This window comes from Dermochelys coriacea, chromosome 10 (assembly GCF_009764565.3).
Source record: "Dermochelys coriacea isolate rDerCor1 chromosome 10, rDerCor1.pri.v4, whole genome shotgun sequence".
Lineage (NCBI taxonomy): Eukaryota > Metazoa > Chordata > Testudines > Dermochelyidae > Dermochelys > Dermochelys coriacea.
Genome location: NC_050077.1, coordinates 47927043 through 47954933, shown reverse-complemented (window position 1 = coordinate 47954933; position 27891 = coordinate 47927043). Strand labels below are relative to the sequence as shown.

The following is a 27891-nucleotide window of genomic DNA, read 5'->3' as shown; positions in this document are numbered from 1 at the left end:
AGGTATCCATATTTTGTAGGCCATATAAGGAGCCATACTGGCCTGCCTGGATACTTAAGCACGGGCAACGATCAGGCGGATGCACTGGTGGGATCCATGGTAGTACCCAATCGGTTTGAGCAAGCTCGCCTGTCTCATGGATTTTTCCATCAATCTGCGAAAGCCCTAACACGACAATTCTCTCTACCTATATCCCAGACCCGAAGTATTGTAGCCTCTTGCTCAGAATGTAATAGGTTGAAACCCACCTTTCCCGCCGAGGTTAATCCCCGAGGTCTAGAGGCTCTAACATTATGGCAGTCAGATGTCACCCAATATAACCAATTCGGAAAGCAAAAATACATCCATGTGTCAGTAGACACCTTCTCTGGAGTTATCTGGGCTACACCCCACGTGTCCACGGGCAGTAAGGAAGTGATAAAACATTGGCAGGCATGTTTTGCTGCATTAGGGGTGCCCCGATCGATAAAAACAGACAATGGAGCTGGGTATATGACCAGGCGCACTGCAACCTTTTTGCAAATGTGGGGGATAACACACAAAACAGGAGTGCCAGGCAATTCGACAGGCCAGGCCATTATTGAACGATCTCATGGTACTTTGAAAGGAATGTTGGATAAGCAGGCACAAACTGGACAGGATGCAGTAGTTCAGACACCAGCTGGGCGTTTAGCTAAGGCGGTATATGTCCTTAATTGGTTACAACCTAGTAGTGCGGATAATAATCATGTTCCAATGCAAAGACATCTAGGAAGTATTAGGATAGAACATGAGCAGAAGAAACCTAAGGTGAAATGGTTTGATTATGCCTCTCAACAATGGAAGGGGCCAGCACAATTGCTAACCTGGGGACGGGGTTATGCTTGTGTCTCCCTTGATGAAGGTCCTCGGTGGATACCTGCTAAGTGGGTGCGGCCGTGGCTACAGCAACCTCGCTCGCCCTTGAACCCGGCACCTGGAGAACAAGATCCCGCGCTTGGAGAGGGAGCATCAGAGGAGGTTGTGCTTGCGGCCATATCCTGTTTATTTCCAGAATGAGGATGTGGGTTATCGATATTGTTATAGTGTTATTGCTTGGGTTACAGGGGGGGCTCCTTGTACCCCTACGCGTGCGAATGACGTATAACCTATGGGAACGCCTAGCATTGATAGCCAATGTCACACACTTTTGTTTGTCTGATTCTGTGGCAGCCGGGGAACTACTGGGCACTTGTCTTGTGCCCATATGTCATCATCCTGAGGAAATTGGCAATCATACCATGCTTGCAGCTTATGCCAATTTGTCTTCACAGTATTCGAATATGGCAAATTGGGGCCCCGCCAATTATTCCTTGCCCCCTGGGGCCCTATCTTTACATACCCCGTACCCAGCCGGGGCAGATAATGTAACGTGTGCGCAAGTGGTTAATTGCACACGCGCAAAAGTACCCATGGGCTGCCAAACCGTAAGTGCCCCCTTTTTGAATTGTACTAATGCGGTTAATGTTTCTTTTAATTATGGACATATTATTTTGCCGTCTGGTTGGTTTTTTACCTGCGGCGCACGAACTTTTAGTTATATTCCTGCTAATTTAAGTCATAATACCTTATGCTGCTTTAGCCGAATGACCCTTTTGTTGCCTGGAAAGAATCAGCAGCGAAGTCGGCGAAGCACGGCCCTGCAAAACACGTGTTCCGCCGATGTTACTTTATATAGTCACTCGGAATATTTGGCTTTGCTGAATGCCGTTGCAGCATTCCTGGCTTTTCAACTTATTACACGGTACAAACCTTGAATGCATTAGCTTGTTTTGCTGTTAAAGCGCTTAATGCTACATCACAGGCAATTGCTCTTTTAAGTATGGAACAACAGGAATTAAGAGATGCCATTTTAGATAATCAAGCTGCGATTGATTTTTTATTGCTTAAGCATCATATGGGATGTGAATCTTTTAAACATATGTGTTGTTTTAATCTTACGGATAATAGCCGATCCATTGAAGAGCGTCTGGATGAGTTAACTTCCCTCACTGAGCACATCCGTCAGGATACCGGGTTTGCGGGATTTTGGGATTGGCTTACAGGGTGGTTGCCTTCTTTGGGGTGGCTTCGGCAGTTATTTGGAATGATAGTTTTTATATGTATTGGTCTTATTTGCCTATGTTGCTGTTTGCAATGTCTCCCCTCCTTGTTCAATATGTTCCGTGAAATGCATCGCTCCGCTCCCGTTGGGTCGCCCCTGCTGATGAATGAAAATTGGATGGAACTATGCAAGTAGCCGGTGGTTCGTGTGTCATGTAATAATAAGGGGGGAGATGTGAGAACATGGTGTATTTGTGAGCTAGTTGAGAGTGTTTGTGGGATAGTTGGGAGCGCGGTGAACTTTTAATGAACTTTTGGTGAACCATTGAGAGGCGTTTTTTGCTTTTAATGTTGCTATTATGGAAAATGCTTTTAATTTAGAGAAATTAGCGTGTTGGAGTATTAAACAGTGTAATCTAATTTTTGAAATATTAACTGCGTTATTAACCGATGTAGATAGCATTTGCCATGCAGTTTTACAAAATTGTGCTGCAATTGATTTTTTGTTATTAGCACATGGACACGGATGTGAAGATTTTGAGGGTATGTGTTGTTTTAATTTGTCAGATCATTCTCACTCTGTTCATGAATTACTTGCAAAATTAGAACAAAACATTCATAAGCTGACAAAGGAAACCAACCCTATTTGGGATTGGTTGTCGGGATTTGGATGGCCTGTTTGGATAACATCGTTATTGCACACCCTTTTATTAATTGGTATCTGTATTTGTATAATTTGTTTGTGTGGTCCATGTATAGTTCAATGTATGCGTTGGGGAATGTCACGGATGATTCAAGTTGCTTTTAAACAAAAAGGGGGAGATGTGGGAAATGCTGAGTATCAGATGTCTTAGAAATGTGTACCAAGTAATGGAAAAGAACAGAACAAGAGGCGGGGCCGCGGGTAACAAGTTGAAGGACAAGGCCAGAAAACTTTGGCTGAACTGAGGACTAAACTTTGGCTGAACTAAGGACTAATGATATAAGCAGCACCTGAGAGTCTTCACCACCACAAGATAATGGAACCCAAAGATAAGAACGATGAGAACATTGGGTGATAAACAACAGAAAAGGAATAAACAAGTGCTGTATATATATGGCTGTGGGAAGGGAAATAAAGTGCTTTTTTACCAGCAACTGTTTCAGTTGTTCTGTGAGCCAGCCTGCTAGCAGCAACATCCAGGTTCATCTTTTCCGAAGTATCTATTTCAGACTGCAGTCACCCTGAATGCAGGAAAAGAGCTGATCTAAAATAAGCTCAGTGATTCACACACAGCTTTGATAATACACTTTCATCCAGAACTCCTCAGACACTCCAAAAACATTTCATCGCCTCCTTTCCCATTTCAGCACTACCTCATTTCAACCATCTTCTTTGTATTGTACGCTGCCTGATGGCTGACCGCTGAAATTTGGAAGGAAACCATAAATTGCTCCATGGGGAACTGCAGTCTTTTAGAACAAGAACTCAAATGGAGGGCCCTGGTCACGTACTCAAGCCTCCCACAAGCCTTGCAGAAATTGAAAGGACAGTTTCTTTCCTTCTACCTGTTTTCTGTGGGAGTGATATTGGCCCAACCAAGGCTGACCTCTCATGCAACACCATTGGATACCACAAGGAGAGAACAAAACAATTTTTGTCCCATTCAGTCACGTCTGCGTCTTAGTGATAGATACACAAGAGAGAGATTTCTTGAACAGGAAACACCAAGCAGTTTTTAGGGGTAAGTCAAATCAGAATGAACTGCTTGTCTATCTCCATACTGATAGTTCAAAGCTATGGCTAGCTTATGCCATTTCTTCCTAAAGCAGAAGGTGAAGGCAAGCCCTTATTTCAGATGCCTTGGCTGTTTCATCTGGAGTCAGACGACATCCTCCCTCCTTAGACACTCATTGCAGAGGGTCATTTAAGGGCTTATCTACATTAGCAGTTCTCAAGCTGGGGTCCGCAGCCCCCGGGGGGTCTGCAAGCCCTTTCAACGGGTCCGCAGGGCCCTGTGGCTGAAGGCCTGAACCCCGGCGCCCCCCAGCGAGACTGAAGCCGGGAGGTGCGGGGCTGAATCCCGGAGCCCCGAGCCTGGTGCTCTCTGTGGGGCAGAAGCCCTGAGCCCATGGGCAGAGTTGGAGATATGGAGGGCATTGCCCACCCCACAAACTGCATCAGGAAGCAGCAGCCGGACAGTGTGGGGCAGTTGCTGCTCTGGCTGGTGCCATGGAGCAGGCAGCGGCAGCGTTCCCTTTTCTCCTGCTGGTGCCCTGGGTTGAAGCTGCTCCTCAGCTCCCAGCCCCCTTTGCTCCCACAGAGGCAGCAGGTAAGAGCCCCCCTGTTGGAAGACCCGGCTCCGTAGCTGGCAGACCCCTCTGGAAGCAGGGACCACAGGGGAGTCCTCCCAGTACACAGCCCCTAATACCCTTCTCCATACACCCTGCCTGCACCCTGAGCTACCCCCTTCCCGCAAACAGCCCCAGCTACTCCCCTCCCTGCACTGAGCTACCTCCCTTCCCGCACACAGCCCTTTATCCTCCTCCCTGCACCCTGAGCTACCCCCCTGCCTGCACACAGCCCCAATTCACCTCTCCCTGCACCCTGAGCTACTCCCTCCCTGCACACAGCCCCAACTACTCCCCTTCCTGCACTGAGCTACCCTCCTGCCTGCACACAGCCCCAGCTTCACCCCTCCTGGCACCCTGAGCTACCCCCCTGCCCGCACACAGCCCCAGCTTCATCCCTCCCTGCAGCCTGAGCTACCCCCCTGCCCGCACACAGCCCCAGCTTCATCCCTCCCTGCAGCCTGAGCTACCCCCCTGCCCGCACACAGCTCCTAGCCACCTCCTCCCTGCACCCACAACCACCCCATGTACACATAGCCCCAGCTACCCCCTCCCTGCACACTAAGCTGTTTTCAAACTTTTTGAGCTAAGCCACCCACCTTTCAGTTGTAATTTTTGGTTGCGTCACCCCCGCCCAACCCAGACAGGCTGGGTGGCCTGCTGAGGTGAGTCAGGAGGTGGAGGGGCACTCCCTCCCTGGACCCTGCCATGCTGAGGTGGCTTGAGCCCTGCTAGCCCCTGTCCCAAGAAGTCAAACTATGCCTATGCCCAAGGCCCCAGCCCCTGCCCCAAGGCCCCCGGGACGTGGAGTTTTTATAGCATGTCGTGGGGGGCCTCAGAGAGAAAAAGGTTGAGAACTCCTGGTCTACATCTGTGGTCTGCAGCCAATGTCTAAGGGGTCCACAAAAGGTTGGCATTACCATAGAACAGTAGTTTTCAACTTAGACTATGTCTAAGATTTCCAAAGGGGTTCATACCTCCATTTGAAATTTTTTAGGGGTCCGCAAATGAAAAAAAAAACTTGAAAAACATTGGTCTACATGAATTAGACCATGGTAAGCTGGGGTGTGAATCAACCCTGCAGTAGCCTGCCATGGTCCAACTGTCTGTACATGTTTGCACACTCTGCTGATCAGAGCATAGGAATAGCCATACTGGGTCAGACCAATGGTCCATCTAGCCCAGTATCCTGTCTTCCATCACTGAACGGTGTCAGATGCTTCAGAGGGAACATACAGAACAGTGCAATTTATCCATAGATCCATCCCATTGCCCAGTCCCAACTTCTGGCAGTCAGAGCCTGGGGTTGCATCCCCGCCCATTTTGGCTAATAACCATTGATGGACCTATCCTCCATGAACTGATCGAAATCTTTTTTTAAACTTCATTATACTTCTGACCTTCACAACATCCCCTGCCAACAAATTCCACAGGTTGATGGTGCGTTGTGTGAAAAACTTTCTGAAAGGCAGCAAGTCAATGTAAGCAACGCAGTATCTACACTAATGACAGGTTTCAGAGTAGCAGCCGTGTTAGTCTGTATTCGCAAAAAGAAAAGCAGTACTTGTGGCACCTTAGAGACTAACAAATTTATTAGAGCATAAGCTTTCGAAGTGAGCTGTAGCTCACGAAAGCTTATGCTCTAATAAATTTGTTAGTCTCTAAGGTGCCACAAGTACTGCTTTTCTTTTTAGTATCTACACTGACACTGTGTTGACATAGCTACATTGATTTAAGTGCTACACCTCTCATGCAGATGAAGTTAAGTTGGTGTAGTGGGCGAATTACATCAATGGGAGCTACATTTTAGTGTAGATGCTTAGAGTTAGCTTGACATAAGACAGCTTATGTTGACCTAACTCTGTAGTGTAGACCAGGCCTTGTTTCCTATCTTTAGCTGATTATTGATCCATGAGAGGATCTTCCCTCTTGTCCCATTAGTGCCTACTTTGTTTAAGAGCCTTTGGTGAGAGACCTTGTCACTGCATCTTAAGTTTATTAGAGTGCTTTGATCTAGTCCTCTTTGAAATAGGACTACCTCCAACCATTAGTGCTCATCAGCTAGGTGCATACTGATGGTAGGCTAGTATATGGTAGCTTCACACCACAGCTCGCTCTAGTCTAATAGTTTGTGTCAACAAACCATGAGCACTCCTGCCAGGGCCTCTTTTAACAGTGTGGAGCTCAGAGAACACAGGGCTACTGCTTTCCTTCAACACTGGCAATGAAGTTTTGATTTTCAGAGGTCAGCATGGACGAGTGCAGCTGGTACATGTAGGTGCAGGGGGGTGTGTGTGTGTATCTGTCTCTCTCTCATAGGAAGAAAAGGAGGACTGCACATCAGCACCTCAGAGATGAAGAATGATGTATGCAAGGAGCTAAGTCTGGAACAGAAGAATTCTGGCAGGAAGAACTAGCTCTTTATTCAGCTGTGAGAGAAAGACCCAGGGACAGATTCTGTGCTGCACATTCTGGGAGGCACTAGGCAGATGGTTCAGCTCAAAGTGGGGCAGGGGGGGCAAAGGCTTTACCCTGGCGCATATGGGCTGTTCTTATGCTTCTCCCCCAACCTTAGCACCCACCAACACTGAAGGCAGTGAGGGAGCAGTGGAGGGCCAGGCACAGTGGCGTTAGGTGAGTATATACTACTTTGTACAACATACTAAGAGCTGAATTGGCGTGTGTTTTTCGCAGAGTTCTGTTCACTCAGGCTAAGCTACTTCCCTCAATAACCTAAAAAATACAACTCAGCATTTGGCATAAAAAGATAGGAAACTTGCCAAAAATCAAGATTGATTTGTTCTACATCTTAGTATCAACTAGGGAGGTACCTTCATGGACCAATAGCTGGAATGCTAATACCCAAAACACAGATGATGTGTTATTCTGTACCTTTACCTTCCTTAAGTGACTGGGTGAACTAATGGGTTGGATTTTAGTGAGGTGGAGTTTTGTAACTTGTAAAATCATCCTGTCAATGCTCTAAGCTGAAACATGTAACTTTGGGAGCATACCCTCTATGGAAGGTGAAGGGAAGATCGTTGCATGAGATGGCTTCCTGCAGACTGGTATCGTATTGAACCTTTGTCCTGTACTGCATTATTGGTTTTTAGTCATAACGCTGACTGATATTGGCTATTTGGTCTCTTGAATTGATTTCATATCAAACCCATGGTCAAGCAATTGACTATACACTTAATCAACAGTGGCCTTGTGCTGTTCCTGTGTCAGGGGAATTCTCCCCGGCCCCTTGTAGCACTTTTACATCCCCTCTGTACCACTGGAGCAGCACATAGCTGGAGGCTGCACATGGAGTCCCGTGGTATGGTCACCTCTTCCCCAGACCTCCCCTAAGAACACAGAGGTGAGGGTCAACAGCTGTGGAATAGCAGTGGTTGAGGTCCAGCAGGACTAAGTGCAGTTTGATTCTGTGCAACAAATTTTTCCAAAGTGCGTGAAGGCGAAGTGCAAATATAAGACCCAGTCAATATTGAAAGGCAGAACAGCATAACATAGATCTTCCCCTGTTCACACTGCAACAACAATAGAACACCCTTCTGCTTCAATGGAAGCAGGATAAAACTCCAAAGGCAGCTTTGTTTGTGTACGTAAGACAGACAAAAATCAGACACAGGGTCAAATCCTGCTTGTTTGATCACAGGAGCATTCCCACTGAAGCAAAGCAGGATTTAGCCTATGCCACATAGTCTAATTTATAAAGGCACTGAAATGGGCTTCTGGGGATCTGGTATTATTTCTGGCTTTGTCATGGACGGATTTTTGGCAAGTTGTTTCTCCTGCCTGTTCCTATTTCCCCTCCCACTCTTCATCTGTCACATCTATTTAGATTGCAGGCTCATCAGGGCAAGGATCATTTCGTACTCTGGGTACATACAGGCATACCCAGTATGTACTTACACAACAGGGCCAGTAACAGATTGGGTGCTACTGTAATAACATGGATAATGAGAAATCCAGAGTATTCAAAAACAAAACAAACACTTTAATCAGGACGAGGCACCTCTCATGGTGATATTCTTACAAAATATTAAATAACGTGAAGGACTTTCTCCTACTTCAACTCTATACAAAAAAATTACAATATTATTTACAAACACTGGTCTCCGAATCGCTTTACAATGCTACTCACAGACTGCACATGGCAAGAGAGTGCATGAACGGCACAGAGAACCCCTCTTTCCAAGTCGCCTGCGTGTTCAGTACAAGCATTTTAAAAATAAAATGGTACTCAATGCAGCAGCAGCAACTGCCTCCACAAGCAGGAAAACACCGTTTTGGAAAGACTAGTCCACTGGTTTTAGTTTTGTAGATTGAAAATAAATACTTCCTGTAGTGAAAAAAAAAATTCTCTTAACTTGTTCCTCCGCTCCCCCGACCAGCTGAAAATACCTGTGTGTAGAATCTGCTTTTATACTTCTCCACCGCACAATAGCCAGTCCCATTTGGTTGCCTGGTGGAGCATAGATGTGTCAGTTCTTAGCCATTCACTTCAGCTGATGAGAGGGAGACTTCAGTATTGTGTCCGGAATCATAACAGTGTTATAGGAAATGAAATTATAGCTGTTCTGAAGACATATCTGAGGTCTCCTCACCCCCATTTTATTGTTACATTAGGATAGTCCCCATTTCCTTGTCAAGTATAAAGGATTTTCACCAGCATGTGCATTCCCTAAGAACTCCTTAAAAAGACACCCAGGAGTGAGCATCCAGGACTTGCATTGTAATCAGGTTTAAAAAAATAAAAATAAATCGGTCTTTAAAACCCACTCAGAATGTCTCTCAGCTACGACACAAGAATCGAGCTCCTAACCGGTGACACTAACTCACTTCACCTTGATTCAGCAAAGTTAACAAGTGAAGCCAAAAGTTTAAATAAAACAAACAAAAACCTCAAGGCAGCAGCTCCTTACAAAGGTAAATTCATAACATTTTTAAAATGTTTTCATTCCAAACAAAATCAGTCCTGTAACTATGGAAGTCATAATCCCAATGTTCTGTTTAATCTCTGTAGCCCTTCATGATTAAAAAGGGCAGGGTGTTAAAGCAAGAAGCTATATTTAATGAATAGTATGTGTAAAGAAGGAGGGAGAAGCAAATGTTGGCTGAGTGATGGGGAGCACTGCAATGAAGATGTAGATGGTAGTTCTTAGAGCAGCTACCCTCATGGTTAGCTTTTCTTCCTTTAGCGGCAGAAAGTGAAGGTCCCCATCTCTCCCCCCCCCAAAAAAAAACCCACATTGAACCAAAGAACCCCTTCCCCATAAAAAAAAAACCCAAAAAACAAAACACATGGTTACTTCTGTAAAGCAGATCAGATACAGATCAGCCAATATTGGTTGAAAGTGGAAAGGTTTACAAGATTAGCAATGGAAAACAGAGCCAGTTACTGCCCCTGTCCCAGCCAATCAGTACTGTACATTCTGCAATGTTCTTAAAAGCACCCATCAGCAAGCCCACTCAAGCTGCTCTGGAAGAAATGAGGCAGTTAACGTGAGTGGGCTTAGTCTGTCTCTTGTAGAGTTTCCAGCTCCACAGAAAATGCACTTTCAAAATCCCCCATAGAAAAACTAAAAAGGAATATTTAAAAAGTTAAGAAGCTGTGTGTGTTGGCAGACAGGGGGAGATGTACAAGGACAAATTCAGGACCAGTTTAGATCCTGTGCAAGATCAAACCATCACCAAGGGGATTGCATAGAGTGCAGGAAATCACAAAATTTCACTAAGAGACAGATCCTGCTCCACAGAAAGCCATGGTCTGACTCCCACTGACTCCTTGGCAGCAGAATCAAGTCCCGCATGTCCAATTGCAACTCAGTTTCAAGGATGTTGTGTCTCCAGCAGTCACCAGCTAGACCCAGGGGGGATTGCTCAAAGGGTGCATTTTTAACAGAAACCCACACAAACTGTCAGTCAGGGGAGCACAAGAGCAGAAATACATTCCATCTGAAAACCGAGGGATGAGCATGGCTGGGAGGTTGTGTAAAGAGAGATGAAAAGAAAAGGTGCCTAGTGGAAAAACAGAGTGACACCACTTCCCTGCTCTATTCCTGAGTTACATGTGCTTGGTGTGGTGCCCTCTATAGGCTGCTGGGGTTGTGCACATGGAGGGCCTGTCCCCTTTGAACACTGAAGGTGGCCTCCATGGGAGAGTCCAGCCTCCAGGAAGGAGACTGCTCTCCCCGGTGCGGGATATCCGTGCCAGTAAGGAACAACGGGAGGTTATGGATTAGGGGAGAATGGTCAGCCTGAGGGAAATATTGCTTTGAATAGATGCAATTATTCCTCTCCCACTAAACCAAGCCCAGTGACCTTCCATGTGGAATTTATCTTCTGGACTTCCCACTACAGGCACAAGGCACAGCAGTGCTTTGGTGTCCATTCAGAAGGTGCAGAGTGAGTGGGGGAGGAGGAAGGAATGAACTTATTTAGTTATGTGGCATTTCTCTCCATCGACACCTGGGTGTGTTTAATCCATTGATAGAGATGGGACCATGGTGCGGAAGACAACAAACAAGCCCCAGAGCTTTTTACTCTTACTGAGTTGGAACCACTAGTGCTGCGAGCCACCAGCGATGGCCAAGGTCCACTTTCATTCATCCACTTTCAGCCAGCCTTTCTTGTAGTCCTGCAGGATCTCCAGGTAGTACTGCCACTCGGGCTCGCTGTCATACTTCACCTCATACACGGTCTTGAGGGGGTCCTTGTGATGCTTGTGGATCCTCAGCACCACTCCCTGGTACCAGGCCTCTGTCTTGTCATTCTCCTCATACAGATGTCTGATCCGTTTGCCCACCAATTCCGGGTACCTGGATGGAGAGGTCGGACTCTCTGCATCGTGCCTGAAGGTCTTGCTGAGGAGGGAGCAGCCTCGCCTTGAAGCTGGACCCCTCCCCCTCATCCCCCTAGTGCCATGGCGAGGAGTCCTCTGTGCTCCCTTAAGGACCCTCTGGAATTTGATCCGGACCATTGAGTTCCGGAGGTGCAGAACCCTTGAGGTACTCCTGGTCTTCCTGGATGACTTACTGGTCAGCTTCAGCTGAAGGGTCCTACAAGGCTTGTGGGTTTGGAGAAGTTGCCTCTTGGCACCAGAGGGCAGTGGGAGTCCATTTGGTTTTGAATCCAGGGAGCTGGGAACAACTTGGGAAGATGATCTCCCATCCTTGAGCAAAGTATCCCCTCCATCAGGAGGGGAGCAGTTTCCCTGAGGCTTCTCGTCAAGCGGCTGGGTTTTCTCTGGTCCCAGGGCAGCAGCCACCTCCTGGAAAGAAGACACCTGCTTAGACGAGATCAGAAACTTTCCTTTCCTGTGCTTTCCCTTGAAGTTGGCCGACGTTCCAGCTGTTGCAGCCATCAGGCCTCCAGTTGCTTTCTTCTTCACGTAATCAACTGCTACTGCTTTGCCTTCATCTGTCAGAGTCCCTGCACCAGGTTCACCTAGGTGAGGAGGAGAGAACACGGTCAGTTAAGTTAGCGCCTTCACCTGCTTAAAATAAAGCTCTCATTGCACTGTGTGGACCACGTGAAGATGACATCTGCAAGAACTGAAGCCATAGGCACACCATACAATTTCAACCCTAGTCTACTAGCCAAAAATGCAATGGGCTCCATTTCCTCCTTCTTTAGAGCTTACTTCCAGTGACCTGAAATGGAGCCTGGTAAAAAGGTCCCTTCAGATCCAGCACCTGTAGAGATGGAGCACTCCCTGCTGTATTCCTCTGACAGCAGTGCCTAGGAGAATTCCATTATGCTTATGAGGGAGAAAAGAGTATACTGTGGCACTGTGGTTACCCACCAGCCTATGACTACGATGGGGAATTTGAACCTATGCCATTAGCTACAAGTGGAGGCTCTGCCATGGGTTTTAAATGACTGTCATGGAAGTGCTACCTCCAGATTATAGTGGTTCTGGCAATGATGTTCTACTGTCAAAAAACTGGGTTTCATTAGCTCCAGCCCATGCCCCACCCTCACGATTTAAACAAGATAAGCTTATTCTACAACTCTCCAGTTGCTCCGAGTCAATTACCATCAAGTTAAAAGAACAGGGTAACCTTCAGAGCTTGGATAGGAGGCCACTTCTGCACTGCTTCTCCTTGTTCTAGCCCCTGCTTTTGCCTAGAGCATGAGGAAATGGAAGCTGTCATGTACTGATGAGATCTGATCTAGGATATCATAGAAATGTAGGGCTGGAAGGGACCTCAAGGGGTCATCTAGTCCATTTGCCCACACTGAGACAGGGGTAAGTATACCTTGACCATCCCTGTTTGTCTAAACTGTTCATAAAAACTTCTAGTGCTGGGGATTCCATTGGTAACCTAGTCCAGTGTTTGATGGTCTTTGTGGTTAGAAAGTTTTCCCCACACAATCCAAACTAAATTTCCCTTGTTGTAAACTAAATTGATTACTTCTTGTCCAACCATGGAAAACAATTGATCACCATCCTCTTTAAAACATACTTATCAGATCTCCCCCAGCCTTCTCTTCTCTAGACTAAACATGCCCCCATCTTTCAGCCTTTCCTCATAGGTAGGGCCCTTCATTTTCGGGTTTTATTTAATTTAATTTTTCCATGAATTTATCGGTATTTATTACTAAAACAACAAAAACAGGTGAAAATTGGTGGAAAAAACTATTAATAATTTTTCTGGATAAATATCAGGTTTTATTTTGGTGGACAGAAGGATGGGGTGGGGGGGGGAGTATTAGTAGATTAATGCTTTGATGAATGGAATTCAATGTGGTTTGCTGCAGAACTAAAACCAGAACTTAATACACAAATACCATCTCTCTAATCTCCAAATAAAACTTTTAATTTGAACAGTTTACTGTTGCAGACTTTGAACTGTTAGCCTATAAATATTTACATGTAATAATTGGGCCACACCATTTGCAGCGCATACACTCAACTTCATCCTTTTCTCCTGTTTTTGTATTTTTTAAACTTTCGAATATTTCCTTGTGTTCTGAAACACATACTGATACAGGTTTTCGTTTCCTTCCCATTTTAGTGTGTCAGATCTTTAAACTTATCTCCTAACAGCTTGAAATGTGTACGTGGTCAGCATGAGATTCATCAGTACATTCAGATGCGCACACGCTTCAGAGCTTGCACGCATGCCTGTTTGTTTATTGGGTGTCTCTTCTAAACCAATACATAGCCTTGCTTCAACAGGCAGCTTTGCATATATACACACACACACAGACTAATGTATTATCGTACATATATCTCATGCAATGTCTTGTATTTTCCTAATAAAACAAGTACTTTTTTATATATTTGAATGCTACAAAAGTAGGGTGAAAATTGGAGAAAAAAAAAAACAACAACACTTTTTATAAAACCCTAGATTTTTTCAGTAAAAATCGGTTTAAAATGAAAATGAAGGGGCTTACTCATAGGCTATGTTTTCTAAACCTCAAATTTTTGTTGCTCTCCTCTGGAGTTTCTCCAATTTGTTCACATCTTTCTCAAAGTGCAGTGCTCCAGACTGGAGCTGAGGCCTCACCACTGCTGAGTAAAGTGGAACAATTACCTCTTGTATCTTACATACAATACTTTTAATTCATCCTAGAATCACAATTGCCTTTTTCTCTGCAGCATCACACTGTTGACTCATTCAATTTGAGATACACCATACCCCCCAGGTCCTTTTCAGCAGCACTACTGCCTAGACAGTTATTCCCCATTTTGTATTTGTTATTTTATTTTTCCTTCTTAAGTCTAGTACTTTGCACTCATCTTCATTGCATTTCATCCTGTTGATTTCAGACCAAATTCGTCAATTTGTCAAGACCTTTCTGAATTCTAATCCTGTCCTCCAAAGTGCTAGCAACCCCTCCCAGCATAGCGTCAGCCACAAATTTTGTAAGTGGAGCCTCCACTCCAACAGTTATGTTGCAAATGAAAATATTGAGTAGTACCAGACCCAAGACACACCCTTTAAATACCTCATTAGGTGCATCCTCCCAGTTTAACAATGAACCATTGAGAATTATTCTTGGGAGTAGGAGCTTTTATCCCTATGCAATTTAGAAACGGAATTAGCAAAGATAGTCAATGTTCTCTTAGTAAATGTTCAAAACTACGTTGCACCTAATGACCAAATAGTGTCTATTTATTTGGGGTGGGATTTTCCAAGGAGTCTAAAGGATTTGGGCACCTAACTCCCTTCAGCTCCTTTGAAAGGGATGATTTTAAAGGCGTATTGAGAGAAGGAATAGGCAGGAATAATTTGTCAAGAATTATTCCAGTTTTGCCAACACACTCTAGGCCAATCATTCCCTCTCTTGTCTTCTCCAGACACACTGTTACATAGATACGGGCAGATGGTAATCTGTTGTCCAGTATTGTGATGGAAGGCCAGTTGCTCAGACACCAGTGCCACTTCACCTGTGTGCCCCATAAATAACTGGGGTGTTCTCCCCAACAGCATGGTTCAACTGTTTTTAATATATTAAAAACACACACAAAGAACAAATACCTACTTGGAGGCATGCTGGCCAGCCTGTGAACTTGGACCTGTAAGAAATAAAGTTATTGGTAATCATCTGAAGCGCAGCAAAGATGACACTATTCAAAGGCTACTAGGAAGGGGCAGTTGGAACTAGTTAGAGTAGGATCACGGTCTCTACTTTGAAACAAAGAGGGACTTATGCTTGGTTTCTTCAGGGTACAAACTGATCCCCTGGGGAAATTGTAGTAATCTCTTTTCCCCTAATCACTTAGAGCCCTGCACAACCTATTGCTATGGTTGCAGAGGGATTTCACCAGGCCAGAGGAGCTGGGACTTCCTAGCAAAATCTTGGTTGATTTGCATTGTGATTGATATGGAATTGAGGGTTTGATTCCACAAGGGACAGGGCACCTCCAAACCAAAAGCACTCAGCACCTTCCAGGGCCAGGCTCTAAAGCATGGTGATCCCATTGAGAATAAAATGGGAATTGTAATCTCATTGTGCCAGTGGCCTGGTTTAATATACCTTCTGTGTGGGTCACTCCAAAAAAATTGCAAGAGGTACTTCCCTTGCAGAAACACAGGCTGGGTCTGGGTGCACATGCTGGGAACACACCATATTTCTGGTAATTAAGGCTTTCAGTGGAAATAAGTCCAGTTAGCTCTGCACAGAATCCCATCTACATGTTCCATATAGGAATGAGACTCTTTGTTTCTGGTCAAAGTTGGCCAACTGGCTCTGCCTACACAAAACAAAGCAAACCAAAGTTCCCAAAGAAGTGTCAACAAGGGTTGACCTGAATAACACACTCCGTAACTTTTCCATTGACTTTCTCCATTGGGGAAATGGAAAGGACAAACCTCAACACCTCATCCCAACACTAGGGCCTCTAATGATGCAGTGCTCCTCCAGTTACTGCCTTGCGACATCATGGGGCAAGCACAAACCTTCTGTGGGAGATTTATCTTTAACACTCGAGAAGAGACGCTAATGCCAATGAAGATACCTTCAAAGACACCTAAATGTACAGAATAGAGAGGTAACAGCAAAGACCTCCATCCTTCTCATTAATGGAACCTAGGGATGACCAAAGCCCCTATTCAGCAAAGCACATTGATGGACTATACATGCTTCACGTTAAACATGTGTTTAATTGCTTTGCTGAACAGGGCCCTAATGACTAGAAAGACATTTTAACTGGCACAAAAGCAGGTGATTATATAGTCACAGAAGTTAGAGGTCAAAATTTTTTAGGCTCCTTTGCCCTGTTTTTTATTCCAATCCTCTGCTGTTACAAGTTCATATGTGGACAGTTAGTAGCTCCGAGCATCTATTTAAAGGGCTGGTTTTGGGTGTCATTCACAGACAGAGTATGCAAAAGAAATGCAGCCACTGAGAATTCAACTGGAGCAGGTATCTCTCCCACAGGGACTGAATACATCCCTTTAAAATTAAGGGCCAACCCAAGAATGTAACCATCTGCTTAAGAGAAAAAAAATACAGTAAGGGAACACAGCCATCTACAGCGCATAGGCAGATCAGGAAATACATCTCACTTGTACAGTCTGCTACAGGTAAAATTGGAGCCGTTTGCTACTTCCCTATGCCCCGAGCTGTGATCAGCTGTCCCTCTCCAGATCACAGCAAGTCTCTGTCATCACAACACAGGGCGCATATCCAAGCAGAGATAGAAGATGCTGAAGAAAATCAAAAGGTGCTGTGAGCATACATTGCCCAACTTGGCCCACTTTACCCCATGCTAAATAACTGCTTGGACCCAAAAGGTAAAGCTACTTTGTTTGGATTAGAACAAACAAACATTCTACTTCAGGTGCTGTTTGGTTTTAAAATTCAGTTAGTTTCTTAGCCTGGAGCGAGTGCTGACTGAAATACAGCAGACTATTCCCCGCACGATCTGCACTGGGGAAAAGGGGCTTCTGAACTGAATGCCAAGCAGTGCCTTGACCTAGAATTCTCACACCTGCTCTGCAGCACTGGTCTATCTATTTGCTGTCTGAAAGACTACCCATCACCATGGTATCTGGTAGCAGTGAGCAAGAACATGAATGACTGGTTAGACTGATAGAGCTCAGGGGCAGGGTACCTTGTTTCATGGGTAGGGGCAGAAGAGTATTAAATGCCAGAGGTAGGATTAATGGCATTCCAAGCTACACACATTTACCCGCTGTGACACTAAGCACCGCTGTATTCACACCCTGCACACTGTTGTCATAATCTTTGTACAAAATACGCCTTGTGAGGTATTATTTGAAAACTAACACACTGATCATTAATATCCTTGTTCAATGTGCGGTGTGTATTAAGAGTGAAATTATGACTCAAATGTATGTAAACCAGTTATGCCAGGAAGAGTCGGTAAACAGGTCTGCCCTAGACAAAAGGAATGTGTTTTCCCCACCTGGGAGTTACTTCTCAAGTACTTTGGAAGACAATGAGAATGTATTTATGCATCACAGAACCAGACCCATCAAGCAAACAAGAGGTGGAGGCAAACCTCACACTAACAGGTGAGGGAGAAGTCGTCTACACCTAGCAGGAGACAGGCACTTAGTCTGGGTTTTACTTTGCAAAGCTTTACTGGTCTATAAAGACGGGTCGGGGGGCACTGAACCTCAAGTGATAAGCAATTGGATCAAGCAATTGTTTACAATATTACTGTGTTATAACATATCAAGCGAGATCTCTTCTGAAAACTAAGGACACATGGTGATCAATATCATTATGAATTGTAAAAAGAACGAGGAGTACTTGTGGCACCTTAGAGACTAACAAATTTATTTGAGCGTAAGTTTTCATGGGCTAAAACCCACGTCATTGGTATGTATTAACACTACATAGGGAATCATGGATGTTCATTGATATTAGGCTGTACAGTCTGACCAGACAGGAGGGAATGTCACAGCCAGCTATTTGTCTCCAAAGAGATTAAGCTTGGTGTGACTAAAAACAATGGAAGCCCCATTTACATAGAAACCAGCCATGGGGTGGGAAGATCACAGGAAGGGAAAATAGCAGGAGGTCATCCTGTCCCTGGAAACAAAAAGTCATTGGAACTTTGGAAGATATAAGCAAAGACTTTAAGCCATCTTTGGCATCCACTGCTAGACAGACAAAGGAACAGAGCCCTTGCAAGCTGAGAAGGATGGGTTCTTCAACCAAAGGGGGGGTTGAAGTCTCTAGAACTGAATGTAGGACATAAACTTGCTTATGCAAAGATCTTTCACCTAAGATGACAAGGGAAGCCAGAACCTTGTACTTTTGTGGAAGATCCTGAGAGAAAGTCAACCATGAATAGGAAAAAGAATGACAGGTGAGAAACCATCTTGAACAAAGCCGGTATCTTGCTAGATTAAGTTTAGACTTTTAAATGCGTTTTCACTTTTGTTTTACTTGTAACCCTTTCTAGCGTTATTCATTTTACTTGGCATCACTTATGTCCTATTGTTAATAAGTAGATTTTATTCTGACCATAAACCAGCTCTGTGCTGTGTTTGAACAGAAGGATATACTTGCCCCCAAGTTAAGTTAATAAGTTGTGATGTATTTGTCTTTAGAGGAACAAATGAACCATATTATTCTTCTGAACCATCCAGGAGAGGTCTGAACATTGCAGAGCACATGGTTTGGGGGAAATTTGGGATTGGGAGTGTGTTGGGGTCATCTTGCTGGTTGTAACCCATTCTGGTTTCCACCAGCCTGTAGACTGGCTGCTGGGGTCAGAGCTGCTGAACAAGGGCCATCTAAGCACACAAACACTCAAGGTGTGACCTACATGGTGGCAGGCTGGTTGTGAGTGGCCCAGGCTGGGAGCTACAAAACATTGTGAGGCATCCAGCGTTACAGGCCCCTCATTGATCTGGATTGCACCCCTGAGCCCTGACCAGACCGTCATATACTGCAGTACAGGAGAGAGTTCATAGAGCTCTGTGGCAAGGATCGGACAGCTGCAGGCTTGATATTTCTTTTTAGAGAGATTCCACTGCAAAGATCACTACACCTTCCCATGAGGCGTCTGCCACGCCCTACAATTTCTACCATCCTGCCAATCCTATGACATTTCTGACAGCAAAAGAGCTGTTCTCTTGAGGCATGTCACCATGTCCAGAGAAAAATCAGAGGGTAAGGCCAGGCACACATAGGTCCTTCTGGCCAGGCTATGTGCGCACAATTCAACATGTTATACAATGGACTAGTTTATCCATCAAACATACCCCTGCATGCTCTGTCCTCTTCCTGCCTATGCCATACATCCTGGCCCCTTCCATTCTCAACTCCCTTCCCTCCCTTGCTAGCAGGACACTGGGGCAGCTGGCTGCAACATCTTCCATGCAGGTTTGGAACCAGCCGGGAAAACTGGCTGGATGCCTTCAATTCATCTGGCACAACAGCCCCTGGGTGGGGTCAGGAGCAGAACCGGCAATGGAATCCTGCCTGGCATGATGCATGACATTCCAAGCAGGCCTGAGGGCAGACATGAGGGGATGGCCACAATCACAAGCATCGCAGGAGACGCCCAACACTTGATCAACTGAGGTAAATCATTAGAGGGTGGGATCAGAATCTGACCCACAGTCATTCCAGACCCATCCATCTCATTGAGTGGCAGCATGGCATGCCCAAAAGCTGTCACTAATGATAGCATGTGTCAACTACCAGGAGAATCAGACCTCATTAATATTGTTCGGCCTTCTGAAATTTCAGTTTTGGACCTTCCACCCATTTAAATGTTAAAATATGGGGCGTAGCTGGTCATGGCTGAATACTACAGAAAAACCATGATTGCCTCCCACACAATTTAAATTTTAAAAGGGTTAAGAGGGAACTCTAAAGAACTTCCCAGTTAGGGTTTTTTCAGTCTCATCCATGCTATAGTTGAAAGTGGACTTAGACGGGGCCTTACAGAAGAAGATAAAATAGACCAAAAAAACCTGCTGAAAGTTCCCATCTGTCAATTTTTTTGGTGGCTTAAAACCTTTAAGAAATTGTGTGTCAGATTTCCAAGAGGACTCTACATGGCCCTAACTCAATGCGGAAAGCTTTTGGAAATCTCACCCTCTCTCTTTTTCCTACCTCACATTATTCTCTTTTCTATCTGCCCTCCCCATCCCTTGCTCTCCTTTTCTTCCACTCCCCTCTCATCTATCCTTCTCCTCTTCCTCTTCACTTACTGCTCTTTTCAATATGCTTGAAAACATTTTAATGCTTATTAACTCATGTCTCCAAAATGGACAAGACACAGGGAGTGGAAGAGGAAGGAAAAGTCTCCCCCTGCCCCCCCAATTGCTGCCAGTGATTATCCAACTTCTGTGGTCTCCTTAAGGAACACAAAATGGTTTAAACTAGCCACTCCGGGCTTCAGAGAGCACCCAGTAGCAGAGTGCAGTGCTCGGTCTCAGATGCATTGCACATCCCACTGCATACAATGGAACGCTGCAGCTCGGCACAGAACAATCGTTTCCTGACGTCACTCCAGGCAGTTATGAATTCCCGACATGAGTTTCACTTCTGCCAACAGGCGAGGCCACAAGAGTCTGGTGCCAAGAGATTATGCAATGCACCCTTGCATTAGCATCTGGGAGGCCTCCCGGACCCAGACAGTAGCTGGATCTTTACCTAGCTATATATGTTACTGTACTTTGCAAGCCCACACAGGGAACACTTAATCACTTAATCCTGCAAGTTGTTCACTGTAGACTGAGGTGAAGGCTTTCAAGAGTGACTAATGATTCTGGGTGCCATTTTCTTTTTGAGTACCCACCCTAAGACCCGATTTTCAGAAAGTGCCCTATAAAGATCAATCCCCTTTATGGCGTGCCAAGGCAGGTACACAAAATGGTGACACACAAAGTCACTGGTCATTTTGGAAAGCCTGGGCGTTACAGAGCCACTACAACATTTAGGCCAGTTTCTATAAAGAACCTTGTATCTCTTCCAGAAAGCTGCATTTCTTATTTCTTTTCCCACAGTTCCAACTTATCCCTGCATCAACAGAAACTGGTCTCCATTCTAATCCACCTGCACCAGATGTGTTGGCCAAGTGGGAGATTTTGCAATTCAGGAGATTGCAATTTCCGAGATTCATAGTGTCCGGGGGAATGCATTATGTTACAAACACTGGCCAGTGACCCAACACCACTGGATGAGTCACTAGATGGAGGGGGAGGCAGGCTGCTTGGCAAGGAGGGTACATCAATTGACCTTGGTCAGCTAGTTAGCAGTGATGGGAAAGGGAATGCAGAAGAGAGCCAGATCAATGTTCTTTTCAGCAGATCAGACTTTCAGCTACGCAATAAAATGCCCATTACTAGACACGTACAGCTGACCCCTCTCTTGGAGAGCTACTAACATATGGAAAATGTCCCATTGGCAGAACAATCTAAGGGGTGGGAAGGGCTTACTGGAGATTTAGCACCACTTACCAAGATAGTGCTTGATACAGTCATGCCAATGAAGATTCAGAAGGTCTGGATAGACATCAGGCAGCTGTTTCAGGGCGAGCAGCTTCAGCATCCTGGAAGTACAGCACTTAAGCTCTAAGTCCCTCAAAAGCTTCTCCTCAGACAGGGTTGTGGGGCGCAGCTCCACCTTGTGCTCCTGCAGCACGTGGTCCACAGATGCCCCAGAAATCTTGGGGAACAGTTTCTCCTTCACCACATGAATGGGAATGAAGATGGCACCTGCTCGAACCACATGTGGAAAAGGGCACTTGCGAGTGAACATGAAGGTCTCCAACTGAGACAGCAGCTTGCTGAGGAGCACGCTGACATCCTGGAAACCCAGCCAGATCTCCTTGCCTTTGGAGGGTTTCTGGGCTTCCAGGATCCGGGAACCATTCTTGGGTTTGAGGGGAGATTTTGAGCTCTCTTTCTGCTCCCCGTCCAGCTCCACCCTCCTCAGCCATTGCTTGAGGAGCTCTGGAGATGTTCCGGACACAAAATATGAAATCCTGTTGCAGAGAGACATGTGCAATGCAGTGAAATATTGGCTGGATGAAGTCTGCTGGGCAGGGGATTCACAGTTGCTGGGGAGCGAGACATTGGCCTCTCCGAGTGCCGGGGAGGCCTCTGGGGCACTGGGGGGCAGGGACTTTGAAATGTCGGGCAGTTTCAGATAAAGGCACGTCATCTGCAAGGGTTGGATGTTGGCCTGGGTGGCTGCTAGGGGGCCCTGCATTGCTGCCAGGGGGCTGTTGGCCTGGATGGGTGCTGGGGGGCCCTGTGTTGCTGCTGGGGGGCCCTGGGTGGGTGCTGGGGAACTGTTGGCCTGGGTGGCTGCCAAGGGACCTTGTGTCACTTTCAGGGGGCTGTTGGCTTCGGTGGCCTCCAGGGGGCCCTGAGTCACTGTCAGGGGGCTGTTGGTCTGGGCGGCTGCCGGGGGACCCTGCGTGGCTGCTGGGGGGCTGTTGGCCTGGGTGGCTGCCGGGGGGCTATTGTCTTGTATTGGGGGCACTGCACGTGCTGGGATAGATTTCAAGATTTTGTATTTTTTGAACATGAAGGCTGCCGAGCTCTGGAAGTTGCTCTTGTCCCCAGAGCTATTTTCCACTGACAAAGGCAAGGCCTGGGTCTTGGAACTCTCGAACACCCTCTGCTTTTTGAGTGGTCCCTCTTTCACCTCCTCCTCTCCACATTCTCCTTTAGGAGGTACCTCGGTCTGTCCAGCTGGGCCCAGAGGATCATTGGCCTTCACTAGCTCTTTTTTCAAGCTGAGGTCTAGCACTACATCATCTTGAGTAAGTTCCCTGTTCCCAGTGGCAGCTGGAGCGCTGACGCTGCCGTTCCGTGGCTCACTTCTCACTGGCAGGCTATGTGACAGAATCTTTGGCTCGTAGCTCTCACAGCTTCCCTCCTGCTGTATTGCATTGAGGTTTTCACCCATCCCCATCTCTGTTTTTAGGGCCTGGGTTGTTTCTTTCCCAATAGGCTTTTCTAATGAATCCTTGGCAGAAGGTGACTCTGAGATAGCCTTACAGACTGTAAGGCTGTTTCGGAAGGGGGACTCTTCCTCTTGGTGATCTTTTGAGAAGGAAATCTCTGCCGGCCCTTTGGACCCTTCTATGTAGTCCCGGTATGGTGCTAGGCTAAAGACGTTGTTGATAACTGGCATAGGTGGGGAGGAGGGAGGAGAATTCTCTGCATCTTTCAGGCTTTTCCGTCTCTCCTCAGAAGAAATGATCTGGGGTGAGGAAACAAGCCTGTCTTTGACCTTGGGGGCTTCTCCTTTTTTGTGGTGGTGGTACGGAACTGGACTATCAGTAATGACAATGGGAGCTCCTAACTGAGCTTCATGAATCCCTGTGTTTCTGTGCATAGGCTCTTTCATGGATAAAGTGGACCTTCTCTCTGAGTGGGATTGTTCCTTTCTATGCAGGCTGGGTTGTTCTGTCTGACACAGGCCCAACCTGTAGCCTGGCTCTCCTTTAGGTAGCGCTTCAGTGAGCCTTTCGGAGCTGTTGGGTAGCCTATCTGGAGCACCAATCGGTTGGAAAGCACTGTGCTGGCTAGCAACCTCTTTGCTTCTGGGGTTCTCCCTCACCAGTTGAGTCCCATGAGAAGTAGCTACTCTGCTATCAATGTGTCGATCATGACCAGCATCCGTATTGGCTAAGGAGGCATTGTACAAAGCCATGTCAGAAGGGGCAAAAACAAAACTGGGGTTCTGCTGCAGATAGTCCACTTTGCAGCTGGAATTCTGGTGGAGCTCAGGTTCTCTAGAAGAAACTCCAGGCTTCAAAGCTGGAGAGGCCACTGGAATTGGACCAGCTGGTCTACATACATAACTCTCCAGAGGGCTGGTGTAATAGCCTCTCGGGGAATGATGCCTCAGGTAAGTGCTAGAAAAGGGCTGAGGTTCCCCAATTCCTGGAAAGTTGGTTCCTTTGTAGCCACCTGCAATTGGCAAGGTCGACAGAGTGCCATTCTGTTCCTCAGCATGAGGGGTCTCCTTATAAAGGAACATCTGCTTGTGTGAGGTCAGTGGGTAGTGAGACACTGAGTAGCAAGCTGGAGATCTATCCCGATAGGCTGCTGTTTGGGAATGGGCCAGTGGGCTGTCAGAGGAAGGCTGTAGCTTGGACCATGTATGTTGGGATAAGCTACTCTCATGTACATCTTTGACCCTTTTTTGGTTGTTGTACATGGCAGGGTAGTTTGCTTCAAGGAAGGAGGTGCTTTGATGTGCTCTGTATTTGTCAAATGCTGCATGGTAAGGTGGAAAGCCTACAGAGGCTGCTACCATCTCTTTAGCGGGAACCCCTGTGCCTTGGTGTAACTGCAGGAACCTGGAATCAGGGTGATGGGCTCTCTTGGGTAAAGCAGTCCCACATGGCTGGTCTTTTGCATGGATATGGTGCCCTGAGGATACTGGGGTTGGTGCAGTCCATTCCACTTCCAACGGCCTCTTCTGTATGCTCTCCATCTGAGTTTGTAAGGACATAGAAGCCCTGGGGTCCACATAGCAAACAGGGCTCCTATAAACTGGCTTGGGCACTGCCAAGGTAGCATAGCCTGTAGGTGCCTGAGCAACTGTTTTGTTTATGAGCACAGGTTTTTGCACTGGGAAAGCGTGGCCCTGAGCCTGCTGCATATGATTTGCCCACTTCTCCTGAACAACCAGGTGGTCTTGGACCATGCTGTCCTTCCCTTTGTCAGCACCAGAGCTCTGTAGTCTTACCCCCAGGCTCTCAGCTTCTCGTCCATACAGCAGGCAGTTCATCAGCGCTCCGTCTCTCCTCAGGTGTTGGCTGACAGCATTACCTGGATATTGCATGTAAGATGCAGCTGGACTCCAGTGTGTCAGAGACTCAGTCCCATCCGGGCTTTGCAGCGGGTAAGCAAAGTAGGTTCCCTTGTAGCTGAAATGGTTTTCAGAGCCATGACTAGGCAAGGGGCTCGATTTACACAAGCCCATGGGGAGGACACAATTTGGCTCTGTATCCAGCCGAGGTAACTTCTTGTAGGTCACAGGGTCCAGGTCCTCTAAGTGTCGTTTCCCAGCCATTATAGGTCAGTGTCCACCTCGTGTCCTGGATGCACAATAGGGGATTCACTCCGACTTGCCTGAAAAAGAAGAAAAAGGAAGACGGTGATTTAAGCAAAAGGGGCCAAAACCAAGTCACACAGAAACTTGCCAAGCAAAATTGTCTTGCCATGTTATTTTTCATTGGTAACAACTGGGGAGAACCAGGGGTGTAAAATGAAGACAGCAGGCTAGTTTCATAAGAAATTCACAATGCATCTGCCAACACCATGGCACAAAACCAAGGAAAGATGCATCCAAGGGTCTTCCCAAATGGAGACATTCGAGCATGAAATTGGGGATGGGGAGACTTGTGCTGCTTCTTGCATTATTTTGGTGATAACTAAACTGAAATCCTTTGTGTTTATAACTATCGGTACTTCGAGAGCAATGCAGCATAATCCCAGTATTTCAACTTCAATGGACATTGCTTTTGATTGGTCAGTTTTTGCTCATTGGCTGGAGGAACTGCTATACCTCTTTCTAATTTATTTTTGGTCGGCAGTAGCTTTGTTATTAAATTCACACACAATGTTCAAAATTTGTATGGCAGTCCAATGCAGATGATGCACAATAAATTAAAAGTCTTCACAAGCAGTAACATTATAGAATATTTATCTGGAAAGATGATTTTGCTCTCAGTATGGAAGCCACAGATCCTGTAATACAGGCCTTTGTTAAATGCCAATCAAATTTTTTCATGCCTACACCCTATTGCCAATCCCAATCATTTAAAAATCATGGTCCAGACAGGCCCCACAAAATACTGAGATTTGTAGACAGAATACATTTTAGGTTTATTTGCCTTCTACTTCGTAAACCTTTAAGGGTCACTTTTTTCATGCTTTTCTCTGCAACCATGAGGACTATAAACTGTTTAAATGAAAGCTGAGATTTTCATGTAATCCCATGATTCCAAAAACTGGGGTTTTATGAGCAAACACCAAATATCATAAAATCTTTGATAAACTTGTGAGGCTTGGCAGTGTTAGGGGTTTTAATATCCACTATAGTTCTTTTATATGTTAACCACAATCCTTTGTTGTGCATTTGTATAATTTAGTCTCTATACCTATTCAACTGAAAAGTTCTCTGTAGTTAACTTGAACCTCATTGACAAATTGAAGGAAAGGCATGTACTCATAAGGAAATGTGAATGGATCTTTTAACTCCCTTGATCTAATCTAGATGTCCAAGAAGGGACCCCTGGCAATAACAAAGGATGCCTCATACTACAGAAGTGTTCTAGAATGAACCTAATTTTAAGCATCCATCATCAATTACTCTGTTAAGGCCCTACTTGAATTGTGGGATGATTGTCAAATAATTGCGGCTGAGTTGCAGGCCAGACATGGAAAATTGCAGAAAAGTAATAATGGACCTCTATTAATTGCAGTGATTTGGAATAGAGTAGACCTATTTGATTAAGAAAAATTTGCTGGAACAATATAAACACTCAAGTATTATGTTATGCCTGGATGGTGATGGTGGTGGGAAGGGGGCTTGTTTTTGGATAACCAGACATTTTGCTGCAACTGACAGCCTGAGCCCCACCGCTATTAGCTTGGATAAATGGGTTCTACTGTACTGGGGGGGAGAGGGGGATTGCAAACCTCAAAGTGTATGCAAAATTGTGGACTATGCAAAGTAAACTAATTAAAACCAAAATTGCAGAGGAAGCCTAATATTGCAGGAGCTACAATATCACAAATTAAGTAGGGCCTTACTTATAATACAATTAAGTTCTGTGATTGATAAGATGTATTTGTTATTGCAGATGCTTTCTGTGATTTATGAAAACATGACCCATTGAAAGATGTTTTTAACTCATTAGAAATTGCCTGTTACCACAGCTGTTAATAATAAAAACTGGATTAGAAATTCCTTTCGCTTATCAATCATATAAACTGTGATACCATAAAAGAAATTCCATCAAGTACTGAGGTAAATTGAAATACTGAAGAGAGAAGAAACACTAGGATACATTACGGGAAAGTAGCTTTTTCCTCCTCAAAGGATTTTCTGTCTCCTAACCTAAACCAATATATAAGGAATGAATTTGGGGATGTTAGTTGGAAGCAAAGTGAGCTACAAACTTCTCTGCTCTCACATTGGTAATGTATGTTTTTCAATCTGTAGTCTGCACAGTGCTGTATTCAGTACCGATCAATTGTCTTAAATAAAACTTCAGCTGAGTTAGCTATTTGCCATCACCCCTTGTTAAATCCAAACACGCAATAACAGCATGCGATGGTTCTGCCATGATTCAATCGAATGTTTGGAGGTGTGGGAAACGTGTAGATAGCTGAGCCATTTCTTTTAATGATTTAAAATGTTTTCTCAAAAATATTTCTAGGCCAATCTTTCTTAATCCTCCAAACATTCTAGGGAGTTTATATTATGCAACTGTATTGTGTTTGTACATTTGCATATATTACTCCTAGAATTCAGTTAAGTATAACCATAGATAATTGGGTTAATTAACCTTAAAGTTTACTATACTCATTTTAAACCAAATGTTAGAAACAACCAGATATTCTTTAATATGACCAGTCTCAATTTCTTATTTTGAGCTAGTGTCTTAGGTGTTGACAGTGTTATTGTGCTATCACGGTTTACTGGCTGAGAACAAACCAAGACTCTACACTCAACTAAGGCCTTGTCTATACTAGACAATTTTGTCAGCAAAAGGCAGCTTTTGTCGACAAAACAGTGGAGGTGTGCAGACTACAATGCTCCTCCTGCGAACAAAAATGCTCCTGTTTTGCCAACAAAATAAAACCATCTCGACAAGAGGCATAGAGCTTTTTGCAGCAAAATTAGATCAACAAAGTGTCAGTGTAGACGCTGTGTTCATTATGTCACCTTAACTGACTTCCAGGAGGTATCCTACAATGCCTACTGTGACTGCTCTGCTCACCGTTTTGAACTGCACTGCCTTGAATCCAGCTACACAGGCATGTGCTCCTCCCCTTTCAAAGCCCC

The 27891-nt window shown here is 45.3% G+C and overlaps 1 protein-coding gene across 5 annotated transcripts in view; it reads right to left on the bottom strand.

Moving 5' to 3' along the window:
* Positions 1 to 8374: 8374 nt before the first annotated feature.
* C10H15orf39 (chromosome 10 C15orf39 homolog) overlaps positions 8375 to 27891 on the bottom strand; it is a 35483-nt gene continuing 15966 nt past the window's right edge. For 2 of the 5 annotated variants that reach the window (XM_043493617.1, XM_043493618.1), the window contains exons 2-4: positions 21309 to 24947; positions 14899 to 14932; positions 8375 to 11847 (exon numbers count right to left, since the gene is read on the bottom strand). In XM_043493617.1, coding sequence (XP_043349552.1) covers positions 11844 to 11847; positions 14899 to 14932; positions 21309 to 24888 — 3618 coding nt within the window. In that variant the 5' untranslated portion in view covers positions 24889 to 24947 and the 3' untranslated portion in view covers positions 8375 to 11843. The other 3 variants (XM_043493615.1, XM_043493614.1, XM_043493616.1) reach the window with 2 other exon arrangements.